The sequence below is a fragment of the Leucopleurus acutus genome (assembly GCF_964270905.1).
Source record: "Leucopleurus acutus genome assembly, chromosome: 13".
NCBI classification, from domain to species: domain Eukaryota; kingdom Metazoa; phylum Chordata; class Mammalia; order Artiodactyla; family Delphinidae; genus Leucopleurus; species Leucopleurus acutus.
Genome location: NC_139155.1, coordinates 76,234,355 through 76,251,038, shown reverse-complemented (window position 1 = coordinate 76,251,038; position 16,684 = coordinate 76,234,355). Strand labels below are relative to the sequence as shown.

The window sequence follows — 16,684 nt, the reverse complement described above, 5'->3', positions numbered from 1 at the left end:
AAATACACAGCCTTTGTATGGAGTCCCGGGGAGGGGAGGTTACCTGCCTGAGGTGACACAGCTTGTATTTGGGAACAGGGATTTGAGGCCAGGTCTCTCTAATTGCAGAAGTGACCTGCGTCCTGCCACTTTGGAGAATCAACACACAGGGTTCCCAGTTTGGGGACGTGAGGGGACGGGGTACAAATGCATTTGATCCGGAGGGAGGACAGTTTGTGAAGGTCCAAATGAGAAATCCGTTCTTGTGGGGCCTTAGGGCTGAAGCACTGAGTCTGTGGTGGGAAGGAGACCAGGGCCCTCCACTGATGCGCTCAATGCCACTGTACACGTGGTTGGTGTGGGATCAGACTGTTGACCACTGGAGAAGAGAGAAGGAAGGCCTATTCCCCTTCTACGCTGTAGGAAGGGAGAGGAAAGGGGCGGGGGGGGGGGTGCATTTCTAGGCAAAATGCCGGGCCTCCTTTGCGTTTCAACCAGGGTGTTTTGCCTGCAGCGGCCAGCTTGGGGTGCATCCCAGCGCAGTCGTGACCTCCATCTTGCGTGGGTGTTGGCTGGCTGACGGTGTACCTGCTGTCCCTGCGGATGCTTTAGGTTAAGCGCTGGGGAGAGAAGGGACCATTTTGTAAAGGTCCTGCGTGCATCTCCCAGGACCGCGTCCTTCTGGAGGCTGGGCCTCCGTGGCACCTTGGTCTGGGCTCCTTAACTTTCCCTCTGCGGCCCGGGTGTGCCTTTGGGGTGGACCCCCGGGGAAGGCGCGCGCACGGTCCCGAGCCCTGGGCGCCCCTGTGAGTTTCAAGCCCTTCCAGTTCCGCGGAGGAGGGCGCGGTCCTCTGAGCCGCTCCGGACTGCCCAGTTGCCACGCATTCCCACCCCAAACTCCGGACTTTGAGTCCAGAGCCGCCCTAATGAAATTAAGGGCCATTTAGATCGCCCTCGCGCTGATGTCTCCACACTGTCCCCAGCCGTCAAAGCAATTTGGCTAAGCCGGGATGGTGGCCGCGCCGGCCCGCAGGGCCCCGCTGCGTCTCTCTGTCGCCACGCCGCCCCGGCCGGCGTCGCTATCGGTCAGGGAGGCGGCCGGGCCGCGGCGGCCGGAGATTAGAGCCGCGCGGCCCGGGGTCGGGGAGCCGCGGGGTCCCGAGCTTTTCGCCCCTCCCCCGGCCTAGTCGGGCCGCGCTCCCCTCCCCCTCCTCCAGGTCGGTTTCAAGGGTTGGCCCGAGAACCCTGCCCCAGGGTCATCCAATCAAAGACACTGAGACTACCTCCGCCGCTCAGTTTGCGGTCCTGGGGTAAAAGCAGGCCAGATTTTGCAGCTCGTGAAACGCGGCAGTTCGCCCATTCGGTGGGTATAGATCAGGACGTTTTGAGAGATATTAGGGTTACCAGCTTCCCGGGAGCATCAAAAGCACGGCGCCATCAGAACAACAAACTCAGTTGTTTTTAGTAAAGATGCGCATCTTCTCCGGAAAGTTCCGCTCCAGCAAGAGTGTGATGACTGCACACCCCCTCCTAATATTCACAATGGTGGCTGTAAGAAGAGCTGCAACCGTGAGACCCCCCACTAGCCCCTGGGACCCCCCCCCCCCAAAGACATGGAGAAGATAGAAAGGAAGGAGAGAAATATTCCCCCCAAAGCAGATGCCACAGTGCTGTCTGGGGCCGGGTCTGGGGATAATTCCGGTGGCGGATCCTGAAATACTGTTAAGTTGGAGACAGGGAATCTCAAGGGCAACCAGACCCCTGTTTGATGTTAGGGGTGAGGTGGGTGCTTCCCTCCCACCCAACTCACACCCTAGAGTCTCCCCCTTCCCACCATTTTCCTCTCTTTTTCCTCTGATATTTCTTCCAGTTCTGCAAATGCTTGGTCTCTTCCTTTGCATCTCTTTGAGCTTTTTTTTCTTGGGCAGGGCTAGTTATTTATATATATATATATGTTTGTTTATTTGTTTCTGCTGTCCTTTCATTCCAAAATTGTTACCCAGGCTTCCTCGAGGCGGGTACCAATTCCTTGCCCCAAACTTGCATCACTCCCGCTGGGGGGGACATGCCCTACGCAGGGAGTTAATTTATTAAACTAACTTTATTAAGCATTCTGATTTACTGCTGTGTGTGCTCTGGGTAGATTCCTGGAATATTACCCTGGCTCTTTCATATGGAAATTGTCATTTTTGAAATGTTTCTTTTTAATGAAATCACTGGCTTCTTTTCAAAAACAGGAGAAAAAAATGGGACCTTTTCTCCGAGAGCCTATATAAGGAACGTAATTTTGGGGTGGAGAGTGGGGCTTTATGGAAACAAAGGGGTTTGATTTTTCTTACAATCTCATTTTCTTTATTATTTTTAGATTATTCTAAATTCCATGCACAAATACCAGCCAAGATTACACATCGTGAAAGCGGACGAAAATAATGGATTTGGCTCAAAAAACACTGCGTTCTGTACCCACGTCTTTCCTGAGACGGCGTTTATTGCGGTGACTTCCTACCAGAACCACAAGGTGAGCCCAGTACCCAGGAACCGGCGGGCCTGGGGCCGCCCGCTTGTTGGCATGAATCGCAGTGGCTTTATGGGCACCTTTATTCCTCCGCACGGTGGGCACCAACTTCTACTTCAGTGGGCCGGGGCAGGGACAGAGCTGCAGCCTAAGGGTCACAGCTGTTTGTACTACATTCATGCGGTTGGCACGAAAGTCACACATACACACACACAGCCCAGATAGAAACGAAATGATCAAACCATAGATGACCGCGTGGTATCAATGCTCGGTACTCAAATGTAACAAGGAGGCATCTCGCTGCAGTCGTGAAGTGATCAGTGAGAAGAAAGGTCCCCGTATTGGCCGGCTCCGTGCTCTTGGGTGGGGACGTGGTGCTACCCTTCCTGGGACCACTTTTTCTGTGGGGGGGTCAGTCTCCTTCCCTCCTCCACTCTGCCCTTTGGATGCATTTCAGTTCCAATCGGGGCAGGTGGCAAAGTTGCCGGAAACCTTGAGCTTGGGTTTTCCCAGATGCTTCCTTAATTGTTTCAGCGATTACTGACCCTGGACCACATACTAAAGCAAGGTTGGCATTGCTTAAAACAAAAGCAAAAACTGAGTAACCTGTGTCACCAGCTGCCTGGATCAAAGCTCTGGGGACTTAAATATGATCCTGCAAAAATACACCTTGGCGAGGGGAGGCATGCATGCGACCAATGCATCATTTGGTGGCTGTAGTGTGGTATAGAGGTGGGATGTCGCAGGTGGATTGTGTCACTGTCAGACCTCCACGCCGTTTGAAATCCAGGCCCCGATTTGGGCCATTCAAGGCTTGACCGTGATGTTGGAACAGGGAGCCCCATCACCGCAGGTTGGGGGGGAGTATCTTCTATTCTTGCCCAGGAGAAAGGGCTTGTCTTGACTCGTCATGGTTCATGTCTGTTCTTTAGAAAGCTGAGTGCACGTGGATTCATTTTATTGGGGGGGGGGAGGGCAGGACTGAATGATTCCTAAGCTTCATTACGGAAAGATCTGGAATCAGGAAAGGCAAGATATAGGGGCTGGGGACAGGCCGCTGCCACTGTGGGACTGTGGACCGTTGGGAGTATTATGAAGTGACTTGGGGTTAGAGGGCTGTGGGAGGGGAAGGTAGGGGGTCCCTATGGGATCAGTGAGGGCGGGTCATGTGGGTGACTGACCCAGATGGACGTGGGGATGGGGGCCCCTCCCCCTCTACAGCTCCTATCCCTCCCCAACCTGCAAGGGAAAAGTGGGGTGGAGGGAAGTTATAGGGACTGTGGAGCCAGGCAGGAGAGGCCAGGGTAGGGTGAGAGATGGGCTTAGCACCCTAAAGCCTCCAGTCACCTCTTGAAGGTCATTTCATGCAGTCTGTGTGTTGGTTAATCCCCCCCCCCGCCCCCTGCCCCCATGAAGCAAGGGCAGTAACGAAATGCTGTGGGTAATCTCCAAATTCAGATCGTCAATGACCAAGGCAAGCTGTGATGGATGGTCACTTCCAGGCCACACGGCCTGTCTGGGATCCCAGGCCTTGAGAGAAGAGCTTCCTTTCAGCAGAAAACTCACTCCCCCCCTCCCCCCACACCACGCAATTACTTTTTAAAGGGAAAGAAGGATTCTTTTTTTTTTCTAAGTTCTTCCCACTCGTTGAACCAATAAGAGCGGAAAAGTAAGGTCAAGTGTCCTGAAAGTTCCAGCACTGTTTCAGGCTAATTTGAGATTGGCTGCTAGAAACCTGTTTCCTCCATGGCTGTTGTAAACCTATGTTTAGCTTTGTGGTGATGGCCACAGGGCAAAAAAAAAAAAAAAAAGGAAAACATAGCAACCAGGATGCTCAGTTCCTCATATATATGTATACTTAGAGCCTGCTAGTCCCGACAGGGGGTCCAAAAATATGTGGGATTTTTTTCTTTTTTCTGCCAAGGAAACCCATGTTCATCCACAGAGGACAGGAAGTGATAGACACATGAAAGTGATCTGTTAAAGAAACACGCGGGTGTTCAGGTCTTTTGGGGGAAATTCCTAAGTTCTATGTAGTAAAGATCTTAGGGGTCCATCAGGAGTGGGTAGATCTGGGGGACCACGCATTCTTTCTCTGTTTATAGCTTTATTGAGGCATAACTCTCATACAGTAAACGGCACTATTTGATGTATTTGATTCGCTAAGCTTGACATATGTGTATACCCATGAAACTATCACTGTAGCCACTTAGGAACATACTCCACATCCCCTAGATTTCTATATAAAAAAAAAAGTCTTCTCCAGTGAATATATTTGGTGATCTGTGTGTGTGGAGTGCCTGTCCAATGGGGTGTGTATGTGTGAGTTTTGAACACAATCTAGGAGATTGTGTATCTAAACGCTCATGGGTCTCAAAACGTGGGTCTCCAAGTATGTATTTGGATATATGTGTTTTGTTTTTGTTTTTTTTCCCAGTTTTATTGGGGTATAATTGACATACGTACTGTTTGAGTTTCAGGTATATAGCATCGTGCTTTGACTTACCTATATCATGAAATGATGACCATGGTCAGTTGAGTGATGGATATAGCTGTATTTGAGGATCACACAGGAATTACTGATTTTCTTCATTGGTTGGGCCAGGGAGCCCGGTTGTGCTGTACATATAGGTCTTTTTAGCCAGCCTGACATCCAGAAGAGGGATTTCATAGGAGAGCACTTTCAATCACTCTCCCCATATGAGGTTTTCCCCAGTATTTAGTTATTGAGTACCAAAGACACCTATTTTCTTTGTCACGAGGAAGTCTAAAGCCATAGATTTTTCCAGTAGAATCCAGGCCCTTGCAGACATTCCTCGCATGGATATATGATGTGTGACTTAAATAAGCGGGTCAGGTTGAGTGTGATTTGTGGACTCTGTTTTGTTACTTTATTGTCCCACCTGGACGGGATGTTGAGACTCCTGGCTTCATGGGTAGAAGCCACCTGAGCTGTTCCTCACTCTCCTGTAGGGTTAGGATGAGAATCTGCAGGCAGACTGCCTGGGTTCAAACCCATTTGACTTGGGCAAATGATTTAACTCAGTTTTCCCCGTCTGTAAAATGGGGATAAGAAGAGAATTTATTTTTTGTTTTTTTGTTATTGTCTTTGTGGGGATTACAATGAGATAATCCATGGAATGTGTTTTGTGCAGAACCTGGTACAGAATCAGCACAGTGTTAGTGATGATTCCATTGATCGACTACTCAGTTGATCAGTTTATTAACGGGGCAACTCCATCCAAAACACACGTGTTGGAAAACTCTTTGCCTACCCTATTTTAGAATCTGAAAGACTGAGATTTTTAAATAACTTCTTATTACTGTGGTTGAAACACAACTACAAATGTTAGTCTTTGTGGTTTAGTTGCTTCATTCCGTGGTTGCATTTTCAATCCAAGGACTCTTTGCCCAGCGTTACGCTTTGGATAATTGCGCAGGGAAGGAAAAGCAGTCTATGAGATTAAATTGCCAGTACAATTTGGAAAAATACGAGCCACCCATTTTGGGTCCAAAGGGCTTAGTGCCTCCAGACTGATTTGGAGGCAGGTACCAGGTACCAGGTGGAGGCAGGTACGTGACCGGGTTCATTTCTTACACTGCTGTCACACACCTGTATACCACGGGGTTCCAATGACACGACATATTTCCTGAGCCCAGCTGGGATCCCAAGCTGGATTTGGGAGTTATTCCCTCAGATGGTTGACAGCTTGAAAAAGATACTTAAACGCTCGACTCTTCCCCAGCGACTGTTCACTCTGTGAAACATGTTTTTGGAAGGTTTGCGCTGCAGTTGTCAGCAGCTCCCAGAGCAATCCCTAGAAATATTTAGGTGTTACAAAAAGATCACATGGGCATTTCATTTCACTGCTTTTGCAACAATGGCTTTGTATGCAAGCATGTCTCTCCCCCGATATTAACTTACTTTGCCATTAAAAGGTATTTTCCTCCTGCTTAAATCATTGTGTATGGAGCCTGTATTTATGAGGTACGAGCCTTCTGCTTGGGACCAGGAAATGAACCCCTAAGAGAGAGACATAATTAAGACTTTTGGCCCTCGAGAGGGTTTTTTTTTTTTTTTCAAAAGTGAGAATTCACAACAATTATTCTCATTAATTTTTACAACCTCTGTCTCACTGGTTGGAGCTGGCTTTTATGTTTGTTTCCCCCCCCCACCCATGCCCTTCCCCCGGATATCCGGTTTTATGCTGATTTTGGAGGGAGTACATTTGTATGACGAATGGAAGTCAATTTCAGTGGAGCCTTTGGGTAGAACTCAGACATCCAGGTGTATCGGTTTATGTGCCCGTGAGTGACTAGCTCTGTGTTAGGAAGGGAATATCATTGACAGGGTATTGGTAAGTGAGGGGACAAGTGTGAAATAAGTATGAAATCAGATGGACATTTTTACCTGCACCTAAGCTTGCATGTTAACTTTTCTCAGGGGTAATTCTTATGTCCAATAGGCATCTACACTAAGACATAGGTAAGACCCACACACCTAAGTGTATATCTAGCAAAGTGTGCGTATCCTTTTCCATCGTATTTTTGGAAGCTATGGTGATAAGAGCAAGAATTAGGTAGTAGTTAATCTGTTTGAGGTGCAAGGAATGGGTTTGAGCAGAAAATTTTTGCTGATAAAATACCAAAGCCACCCTTTTCTTTTTTTCCTCAGGGTAATTTTTTTATCCTGAGCTCTTGGTGGAACAGTGACGTCATGGAATAGGCATTAATTCAGCCCTGATGCCACACCCTCATTGTCTTACTGTCCTCAGTATATTCAGGGGCTGCCTTCTGTCACCGGGTGGGTGGGAGGTACAGAAGGCGGGATAAGGATTCCCTCCACCCCTTTTCAAAATGATCTAATTTTTACTTAACTTTTTGAGAATTCCCCTCTCCCCCTTTAAAAAATGATTTATGGTCAATTGGGTTGCATTTTATTGTCATAAAACCGGAGTGAGAAAGAAATCCCCACTAGGTGATGGGCTTTTGGACTCAGAACTGGCTTGAGGAGTACACATGTTCAAGACTGTTTTCCAAAGAGATTTTTTATTTTTTATTGCAGTATCATTGATCTACAGTATTGTGCCAATCTCTGCTGTTTTCCAAAGAGATTTTACAGACGTTTCTACTCATTCTGAAGAGTTAATTCAAAATCAGAAAGTTGCAGGAATGGGTACAGTTAAAAAAAATGAAGGAGGAGGGAATGTGTATACATAGAAATACCCAGACATATTTAAAAAGTTTTACAATTGATTTTATTTTTTGGAGCAGTTTAAGGTTCATAGTAAAGTTGAGTGGAAAGTACAGAGAGTTCCTGTATACCCTCTGTCCCCCTGCATGTACAGCTTCTCCTGCTCCCAGCATCGCCCCCCAGAGTGGGACATTTATTACCGTTGTTGAACCTACATTGACACATCATCACCCAGAGTTCGTAGTTTGCGTCAGGGTTCACTCTTGGAGTTGTAGACTCTGTGAGTTGTTTTTTTGACTGTGCCATGCAGCTTGTGGGATCTTATTTCCCTGACTAGGGATGGAGCCCGTGCCCCCTGCAGTGGAAGCGTGGTGCAGTGGAAGCGTGGAGTCCTAAGCACTGGATCGCCAGGGCAGTCCCTAGACTCTGTGGGTGTAGATAAATGCATAATGACACGTGTTCACCATGATGTATCCTACATCATGAATCGTTCCACTGCCCTAAAAATCCTCTGCGCTTCTCTCGTTCATCCTTCCCTTCCTCCTAACCCCTGGCAACCACTGATCTTTATGCTGTTGCCATAGTTTTGCCTTTTCCAAGATGTCATATGGTTGGAATCACATAACATTTAAAAAATGTTAATTTTACATATATATTTTACTGTGAACACACACACATATGTAGTAATTTTATGTTCATGGTAGAGTCTTGGAGTTAGAAGGAAACTTTATAATACCACCTCTTCCAGAAAACTGAACAGACCAGAATGCTTGCCCCCAGATGGACAAATTATGGGTGCGTTCATTGACTAAGCCTAGTTTTGCAAAGCAACTACTTGGTTTCTCAAAGTCTATAACGATACTACTGGGGATAGAGGAGATGGTTTTGTGGGTACTTGAAGATGATGGGATCACAAAAAAAATTGTTCTTATTCCAATTACCTTTCTATTCATTTATCCTAGAAGAGTCTTATTTCAATACCAGTTTATGATAAATACTTCTCTAAAAGTGTTGAATTTCCCCTTGCAGCAAAGAGAAGGCAGGCCTTAGGCTTGGAACTTTCCGGGGGTACCAGTAGAGGGAATTTTTTAAAAAAATTAATTAATTAATTAATTTTTGGCTGCATTGGGTCTTAGTTGCGGCATGTGGGATCTTTTGTTGCAGCGCGCGGGCTCTCTAGTTGTGGTGTGCGGGCTTAGTTGCCCCGTGGCACGTGGTATCTTAGTTCCTTGACCAGCAATCGAGCTATTTCCCCGACCAGGGATCAAACCTGTGTCCCCTGCATTGGAAGGTGGATTCTTAACCACTGGACCACCAGGGAAGTCCCAGTAGAGGGAATTTGATATACTTATTTTCTTTTTATTGACTAGCAAGTGATTCCACTTTGACGTATAAAGAAGTGATATAATTATTTTTATAATATAAATTTAAATCAAAAGTGGTTTGATTTAAATAAAAATATTAAGCAGACCAGTGAACAGGGACTGTATAGATACGATAATGATGGTGAAGGTGACCTTGGAATGACTGGCCTCTGAAGAATGCTGCCCTGGTTTCCATGAAGTGATTATATATATAAAAATTCAATTCACACACAGCTTTTAGGAAATACTTCTGGCAAACTCCATAGGGATGCACTCTTTTACCTAGACCTGCTACCTACCGTACGCTCACGCTAACAGAGTATGTGTTGATGGTTTCCATGAAGGTTCTGGACCTTGAACCAAAGACCCTGTTCTATCACTAAGTTTTGTATAGTGCAACAAAAATTTCCAAGAAGAGGGCTCTCTCTTCCTTACCTAAGCAATTTTTTTTTTTTTTGGACTTACCGTGCGACATGCAGAATCTTAGTTCCCCGACTAGGGATCGAACCCCCACTGTCCCCTGCAGTGGAAGCGCGGAGACTTAACCACTGGACCGCTGGGGAAGTCCCCCTACCTAGACAATTAAAGAGTTTTGAAGCTGTTTGGTAGCTATCATATACGTTATAATTTTATATGTTGGTCTTTATTTAATTAGACACCATTTTCCACCTGAGCTAGCAAACTGTATCTGTGAAACTATGAAATGAATGTGAAATGAGGCATAGTAGGATTTTGAGAACAATCATCAAGACCTTCCCAATGGAGATTGCCACGCCGCAGGAAGTTGACACCGTGTCAACATGGTACAATTTTCCAGGGAGCAGGGGGTGTACCAAGTGTTGAGGCCAAGATTGTGTCTGAAACACAAAATGCTACGATTTAGAAAAAAAAAAAAAAGCCACTCCAGCCGGAATGATGCAGAGTAGGACTCCAATTAATGGGCAAACTGAAACCAGGTTTTCTTCCCCTTTTCAATACAATCTGATCTAGGACATTTTCCTCCTTTCGAATGAAGTGATGGGTCCCGTTGATGTGACGGGCTTCACTTGCTTCTTTGGGTTGCCAGAAGGTTGCGTTTCCATGACACTTATTATTAGCCGGGTCCCGAGGTAGTCTTATAACAATCAAGTGAAAACGGAACTCTCTCTCTCTCTCTCTCTCCCCTTCCTTCAGATCACCCAGTTAAAGATTGAAAATAATCCCTTTGCCAAAGGATTCCGGGGCAGCGATGACATGGAGCTGCACCGAATGTCGAGAATGCAAAGGTAAGAAAATGGTGTCCTCCGCTCCCCGCCTCTGCACTCCCCACCCCCACTAATAACACAGGTGAGTCGGCAACACCAGAAGTGCAGGCACAGAGAAATGGGGTCCTCCTTGCCATCCAGAAAAAGGAGAAAGATCCTCTTCAATCCCACTTTCTGGTAACCCTCCAGAAAGGTGGTTTCCTCTATCAGGCAACGTGGAGTGCGTAGCTTTAGGGGAGAGCATGTCGGAGGGAATGTGATGGTCTCCATCTGCCTCGGGAACAAAAGCTACAATCTTGTCCTCTTTCTCTGTTGTCTCTCTCCCTCAAGTGAAGTCCGCTCTCTCTTTCTTCCCGTAAGTCACAGCCGATGAATGATGTTCTTTTAGGCAACAGCTCTTGATAAATGAAAGGGAAGTTAATGGCTTGAGTTCCTGGGGGTGATATACAGACAAAGCTGACACCATGTGGTGTCCCAGGCATGGGGGATTGGAAGCTGGTGATAAAAATTGCTAGGTGTTTTTACATATCCTGTGGTCATGGTCGCTGATATGATGAATAGAAGGGGCTGTGGAGAATGGGAATTTGGTCTGATTTGAAAGGATTGTACAAGCGTTGCCAATTTTGTTAAATATTCTCTCTACCTCTTGGTAGAGTTCCAAAATAACTTACCATATGGCAAGAGAATTAGAAATACATCTTGATCCCTTTGACCAAGAAAGTTTTCTTCCTCTCTTTTTGGTGGGTTTAGTATTTCAAAATAAAATGAGGTCATTTAGGAAGCTTTTCCTCATCCCTTCTGGAAGACACAAAAAGGGAGAGTTGGGCAAATGGACAGATGTAGCCATTCAAAGGAGGACAAGAGACCTAAGAAAGAGAAAGAGAGAAAGGCCGCAGCTTTGTGGTTTGAACATTGGGTTTAGAAATGCATGCCGTGGAAATTGTTTTCAGATAGCGGGCTTACCAGACCTAATTTTGCATGCTTTTAAAAAATAAATATGCCATTATCCTCAGATGGGACATGTACACCACACTCATATGAATTCCTGCATTCATAACTGGTTTCCTTCACAGTTGTGGATTTGTAAGACGCTTTTTGTGGCGAAAATAACCAAGTTCTTAAATGATTATTTAGAAACATTTTTGGCTTTACATGTCTACATTTGGGAACTGGAGTTGGGTTTAATCTATGGCCGTTGGAAGAGTTGACAACAAATACCACGTAAAGGTGAAAGAGGCCAAACTATTTTCAGCCGTAGGCTCGGGATGCCAAGTTTTTATTTCTATGGCGTCTAAACCCCCATCCTATCCTCATGGTCATCTGTCATCACAGCAGCTTTGCCGTTGATGGACAGTCTCATCTTGGTCCTCCTGCAGGTAGGGGTCCAGGCTGTGCAGGTAGGGACTGGTTCCAGCCTGCAACTGAATACCTTCTTCCCTCCCCCACTTCTTCCTTCCTTCCCACAAGGTCAAGAGCAGGTGGGATCATGGGTTTAAGGTGTTCGAATCGCCTCCTCAATCTTACCCAGTCACCAGGCCCTGTTGATGCTACCTTCTTATCATATCTCTCAAGTCGCCTCCTTTCTCCATCCAGGCTGCCTATTCCAGCCACCACCGACCTCGTCTGCTGCAGCCTCCTAACCTCTTTAGACCTGACGTCAGCTCTGTTCCCCTCCCGGGGGACGTGCTCCAGGCAGCTGCCAGAGACATCTTTGTACCACGCAAATCAGACACGCTTACTGCACAGCCTAGAACACTCCCAGGCCTCCTGTTGCTCTCAGTGTCAGGTCCAGACTCCTTGGTGTGGTTGACCACGCCCTTCCCATCCAGCCTTGCCACGCCCCCTAGCTTTGTTCCTCACCAGCGTCCCCTCTCCCTTTCAATCATGCTGAAGGAGCTGCTCCAAGTCTGTCTTCTTTCCATTATTTTTGGCCCTTTGAACACCACAGTTGGGCTGGCTCTGTCTTTCTCTCCTCCTTTTCCATCTCCTGCCCATCACTAAAACCTCCCTGTAGCTATTTCTTCCTCCAAGAAGCTTCCCCTGGCCACAGACTGCGTAGTCAGGGTGTGTCTATTCCCAAGAGCCCTCACTGCTTTCCTTTGTCAGGCCGGGGCCCCTGTGCTCTGGAAGCTGGTTGGGCAGATGATGGACATCAGAGGAAAGGCAGGTGGGGAGGGACAGGTGTTTTGAGAGCTCACATGTCAGCGATCCTGGGGACTGTCTGTTACAGCTCTGAACAACACGGCTGGTTAGATATTTAGGCAGATGACTGTACTTTGGTCTGAACGGGCTGCCCTGACCGTCCCCTGGTTACTGCAGATTGGCTGAGGGGTCCTTTCCGGGTAGGCCCTTGGAGATGGAAGGAAGGCAAGGCGGTTGGTCCTCAGAAGTCAGTGATTGACGTGTCGGATCGAAACTCTCAGCCTCCGAGCCACGTGTGTCTTTGTGGCCGCGTTAGGAGTTGTGCTGGGGAACAGGGAGTGGACAGGGTCATGCGCCCAGTTCTCTAGAGATGGCCCCTGGGGAGGAGAGGGGGCAGAGAGGCTCTAATAGGCTTTGGAGTCAGACAAACCTGGGTTCAATCCTTGCTCTGCGTTTATCGGCATGTGACCTCAGGCAAGCAGTTTCACCCCACGGAGCCTCAGTATCCTCATCTGTAAAATGGGCATAAATAAATATAGCTTCCCCTTTCTGGGGTTCTTGCAAGAATTATGTGAGAAAATGCCTGAAGAGTGCTTGGTTCCTAGACCACGCTCCAAAAAATGATCCAAGCTGGGGAAAACTCCTCATGACTCCCAGTTTTACCCTTGTTCAGAATTTATTCTGGGCTGTGGTCCCAACTCCCAGCTCGCAGTAGGTAGTGACAAGTGGGGAAGATGGCTCTCCGGAGACGGCTGTGATAACAGCCTGGCTGGAACGGCAGGCTCACTGTTGATCTTGTAATCCTGTTTCCTGTCCCCCACACACCCGGTGACAGCTGGCTCAGGGAGCAAAGCGGGAGGAATGAAATTTCCTCTAATTCCAACAATCGGACTAAGGGAGAAGGGTGGGGTTAAGGAGGGTTGAGCCTTCACTCGCAGTGATCCCACATAAATAACGTTTGGATTAGCTTGGCCAATGTCTGGGCACTCACCGCCCTCTCCTCTCTCTTCACCCAGCAGCCTGCGTTTGGAACACGCAGAGGGTGTCTTAGTTTTCCAACATTGAGGTGCGGTTTCTAGTTACAGAAGTAGTAACTGCTTATTCTGAAAATGGGGGCGCGAAGGGAAAGCACAAAGAAGAGAATAAAATCATTCCACAAATCCTGCCTCTAGCCGGCCGATTAAAATACATGCCAAGGTTATTTTGAAAGGTTAGTCTGTGGCTTAAAAACTTCTTATCCCTAAAAACCAATATTTCCCAAATTGCAGTGCCCCCTCCCCTGGTGAGAGATGAGATGATTTTAGAGGGTGCCCACAGACACACAGTTGCATCAGGCTGATTTCATAGACAGTACTGTTTAGAATGCGACTAAGTTCGTTTTTTTTTGGCTACGCCGTGAGGCATGTAGATCTTAGTTGCCCGATCAGGGATTGAACCTGCGCCCACTAAGCGCAGAGTCTTAACCACTGGACCGCCAGCGAAGTCCCCGAGACTAAGTTCTAAGGAAGGAAGGGAAGAAGGAAAGGAAAGAGGAAGGGAGGGAGGGAGGAAGGAAGGAGAGTTAAGGCTGATTATTTAAGGAAAATATTAACTAAATGGCAGGACAGCTGGTGGACGTTGTCAAGGTGATATGCACATCGCAGACATCTGGGAGTTGCACCTAAATAAATGCTCACCTTAATGAGAAAGTGTGGGAGCTTCACTGTCAAAGGTGAACAGGAACTTCCTTGGCCTATGGGGCCGAGGCCAGGGCCCTGGGGTTGGGGAGGGCACCTTTATGGAGAGGATGGGGTCCAGGCATTGCCCCAGCAATGGGATTTGAAACTGTTGGGAGGAAGGGTTTTCTGCGTTGGATCAGGGAAGGAATGCACAGGGATCTACCTGTCTTGGGCTCTGGAGGAGGCGTCAGACTCTGAAGATCTCTGGAAGCCGGCTGGCGTGGCACTATGACAGGGAACACTGTTCCTTAGAAGCGTGGGGTTCTAGAGGTAGAAGGGATCCCGGGAGGTGGCATCTGGTCCAACCTTCTTCCTTTTGCGGAGGGGGAAACTGTGGCCCAGATACTCTTTTATTCAGTTTTTGATCTGTTGCTTGCTTCTTCAGCTAACACACATTCGTTCAGGGCTTATCTATGCCAGGTCCCGGGGATGCAAAGGTGAATCCGTGCATCGAGGGGCAGGGTCCACTGATGGAAAAGCAGGCTCTGGAGCTGGGGTCCAGGCTACCACGCTGATTAGCCCCGGGGCTCCCCTACTCCATGGGGCTTCTATCTCCTCATCTGTAAAATGGGAGATAATTATAGAACCTACCTCCACAGCTGTTGCAAGGATGAGAGGCGGTAATGCGGGTGTCCTAATTACTATTGCTACGAAACGAATTACTGCTAAATTTCACATGGACCGGCTGCGAAGCCCTGCGCTCTGAGCTGTGCCGTCCGCTGTGTGTGTGTGAGACTAAATCCGGGACAGCCAGAGCTGTAGCACTTAGCTTCCGACGCCTCCGCAGCCCACTCAAGGGGAGGAGGTACAGGCAGCCTCGGTCCTTCCATGGGGAGCTCAGAGGCCATCACAGTGCTCCAGATTTCATCCGCTTGCAACCTGCTAGCCCTCAGGAATGCTCCCTCAGTGCTACTTATGGCGGAAAGACCAGGCATCGCTCGCTGTCACTGTGCATGAGGTGAAGCAGGAAGTCCCAGGGAAACACTTGGGTTTAGTTCAGGATTTGTGGGTCGGGAATTTGGGAAGGATGCCTCTGGGCGGTTGTTGCTTGCTGTCCGGTGTTGGTGGGGACGGCAGGTATCTGAAGGCCAGACAAGGCTGGACGTCCCAGATGACACACCCCACGACCACCAATTGACTCTGCCTTTGGGCTGGGAGCCCACCTGGGTTGTCCACTGGAGTGTGTGCATGTGACCTGTCCAGCATGGTGCTCTCAGGGGAGCTAGACTCCCTCCGTGGTGTCAGGCGGCCCCTGGAGAACCACAGGGTCTTTGCTCACTAGACCTTGGGAAGCTGTAGTGTCTTTTCTGCTGCGTTCTGTTGGTTGAACGGGACCCACTGAGATGGGCCCAGATTCCAGGAGGAAGGGCAGGGATCCTTCCTCTCGATAGAAGGAGGGTCAAGGAGTGTGCGTACATGATTTAACACTGCCCCAGTGTGCCCAGGAGTGCCTGGCACGGTCCCTGGCCTGGAGTGACCCTGGGTCATGTTAGGTGCTGAGATGGGGTCCTTCCCCTCGTAAAGCCAGAGGCCAGGTTGACTGCCAGTTAGGGCGCAGAGGCCTGGCCGTGAGCTTTGTTTCTTTCGGATGGAGAGAATGCCCCCTCCGCCCTGCCAGGCCGCCACTGGTCTTTTTGGAATGACAAACTCCAGAATCTGAACAAGCAGCAGCAAAGTGCTTCCTTGGGCACTTCCTGCTTTAATGCCCACAGACTGGCCGTGAGCAGCGCCTGGTCTCTGCAGCATACACAGCATTTACTGGGTATTATTGGGAGGCTAGCAGAGTGCAGCAGTGGTGGCTTCAGAGCTCTTCGTGGGAGAATTGCGGTTGCCTCTACTTCCTCAGGTTTTTACTGGACTGCCGATACCTTGGCAGGAAGTCATCTCCAGAGCTGGGGTACTTGGAGTCTCTGTTTGGCTGGCCTGGATTTTGAGCCCCTCAACCAGAGAGCGGATAGAAAAGCTTAGAGCCCAGGATGTCCCAGGTAGAGCCAATAGGTTGGTTTTGTCAGCCCCAGGCCGTCGACGTCTCTCCACCGTCGTGGGAAATCCACCACTGTCCCCCACCTCTGCACTGCATGTCACCTCCTCCTCTCCTACCTTTAGGGCGGGGCTTCTTAATCAGAATCTAAGATCCCGTTGGAAAATCCGATTAGCAAGGAACGCTGAAAAACTCAAAATATATAAATAGAAAAAAATGTCAAAGAATTTCCAGGGATTCATGGGGTCCGGGACCCTTCAAAGGTTAAAATCCTTCTACTGGAGCCGTCCCTCCTTTTCCAGCCCTTCCTTCCTGATTTCAAATGAATGTTCAGCTCCCTAACCTCAGATGGCCTTTTTCAAATGAAAGGCTCAGCGCTCTTGTATCCTCATGCTTGTGGTTAAAGGTGATGGGGAAGTCCAATTAACGAGGCGTGATTTCCAAGACAGCGTCCTGGAGATGGCGTTAAATCCCCACTTCTTGCTGTACTTTTGGCTAGGCACGTGGCTTCTCTCAGGAAATTGTGAAGTTATGTAAAACAAGAGGG

General features: G+C 48.3%; 1 protein-coding gene across 1 annotated transcript in view; it reads left to right on the top strand.

Annotated features, from left to right (window-relative positions):
- The window catches only part of TBX5 (T-box transcription factor 5), a gene marked incomplete at both ends in the record, with an annotated part of 83,604 nt that overhangs the window by 46,440 nt on the left and 20,480 nt on the right, over positions 1-16,684 (top strand). Inside the window, 2 exons of the mRNA XM_082852645.1 lie at positions 2,345-2,497; positions 10,226-10,317. Of these exons, the coding sequence (XP_082708771.1) occupies positions 2,345-2,497; positions 10,226-10,317 (245 nt within the window). The remainder of the gene's footprint in view (positions 1-2,344; positions 2,498-10,225; positions 10,318-16,684) is intronic.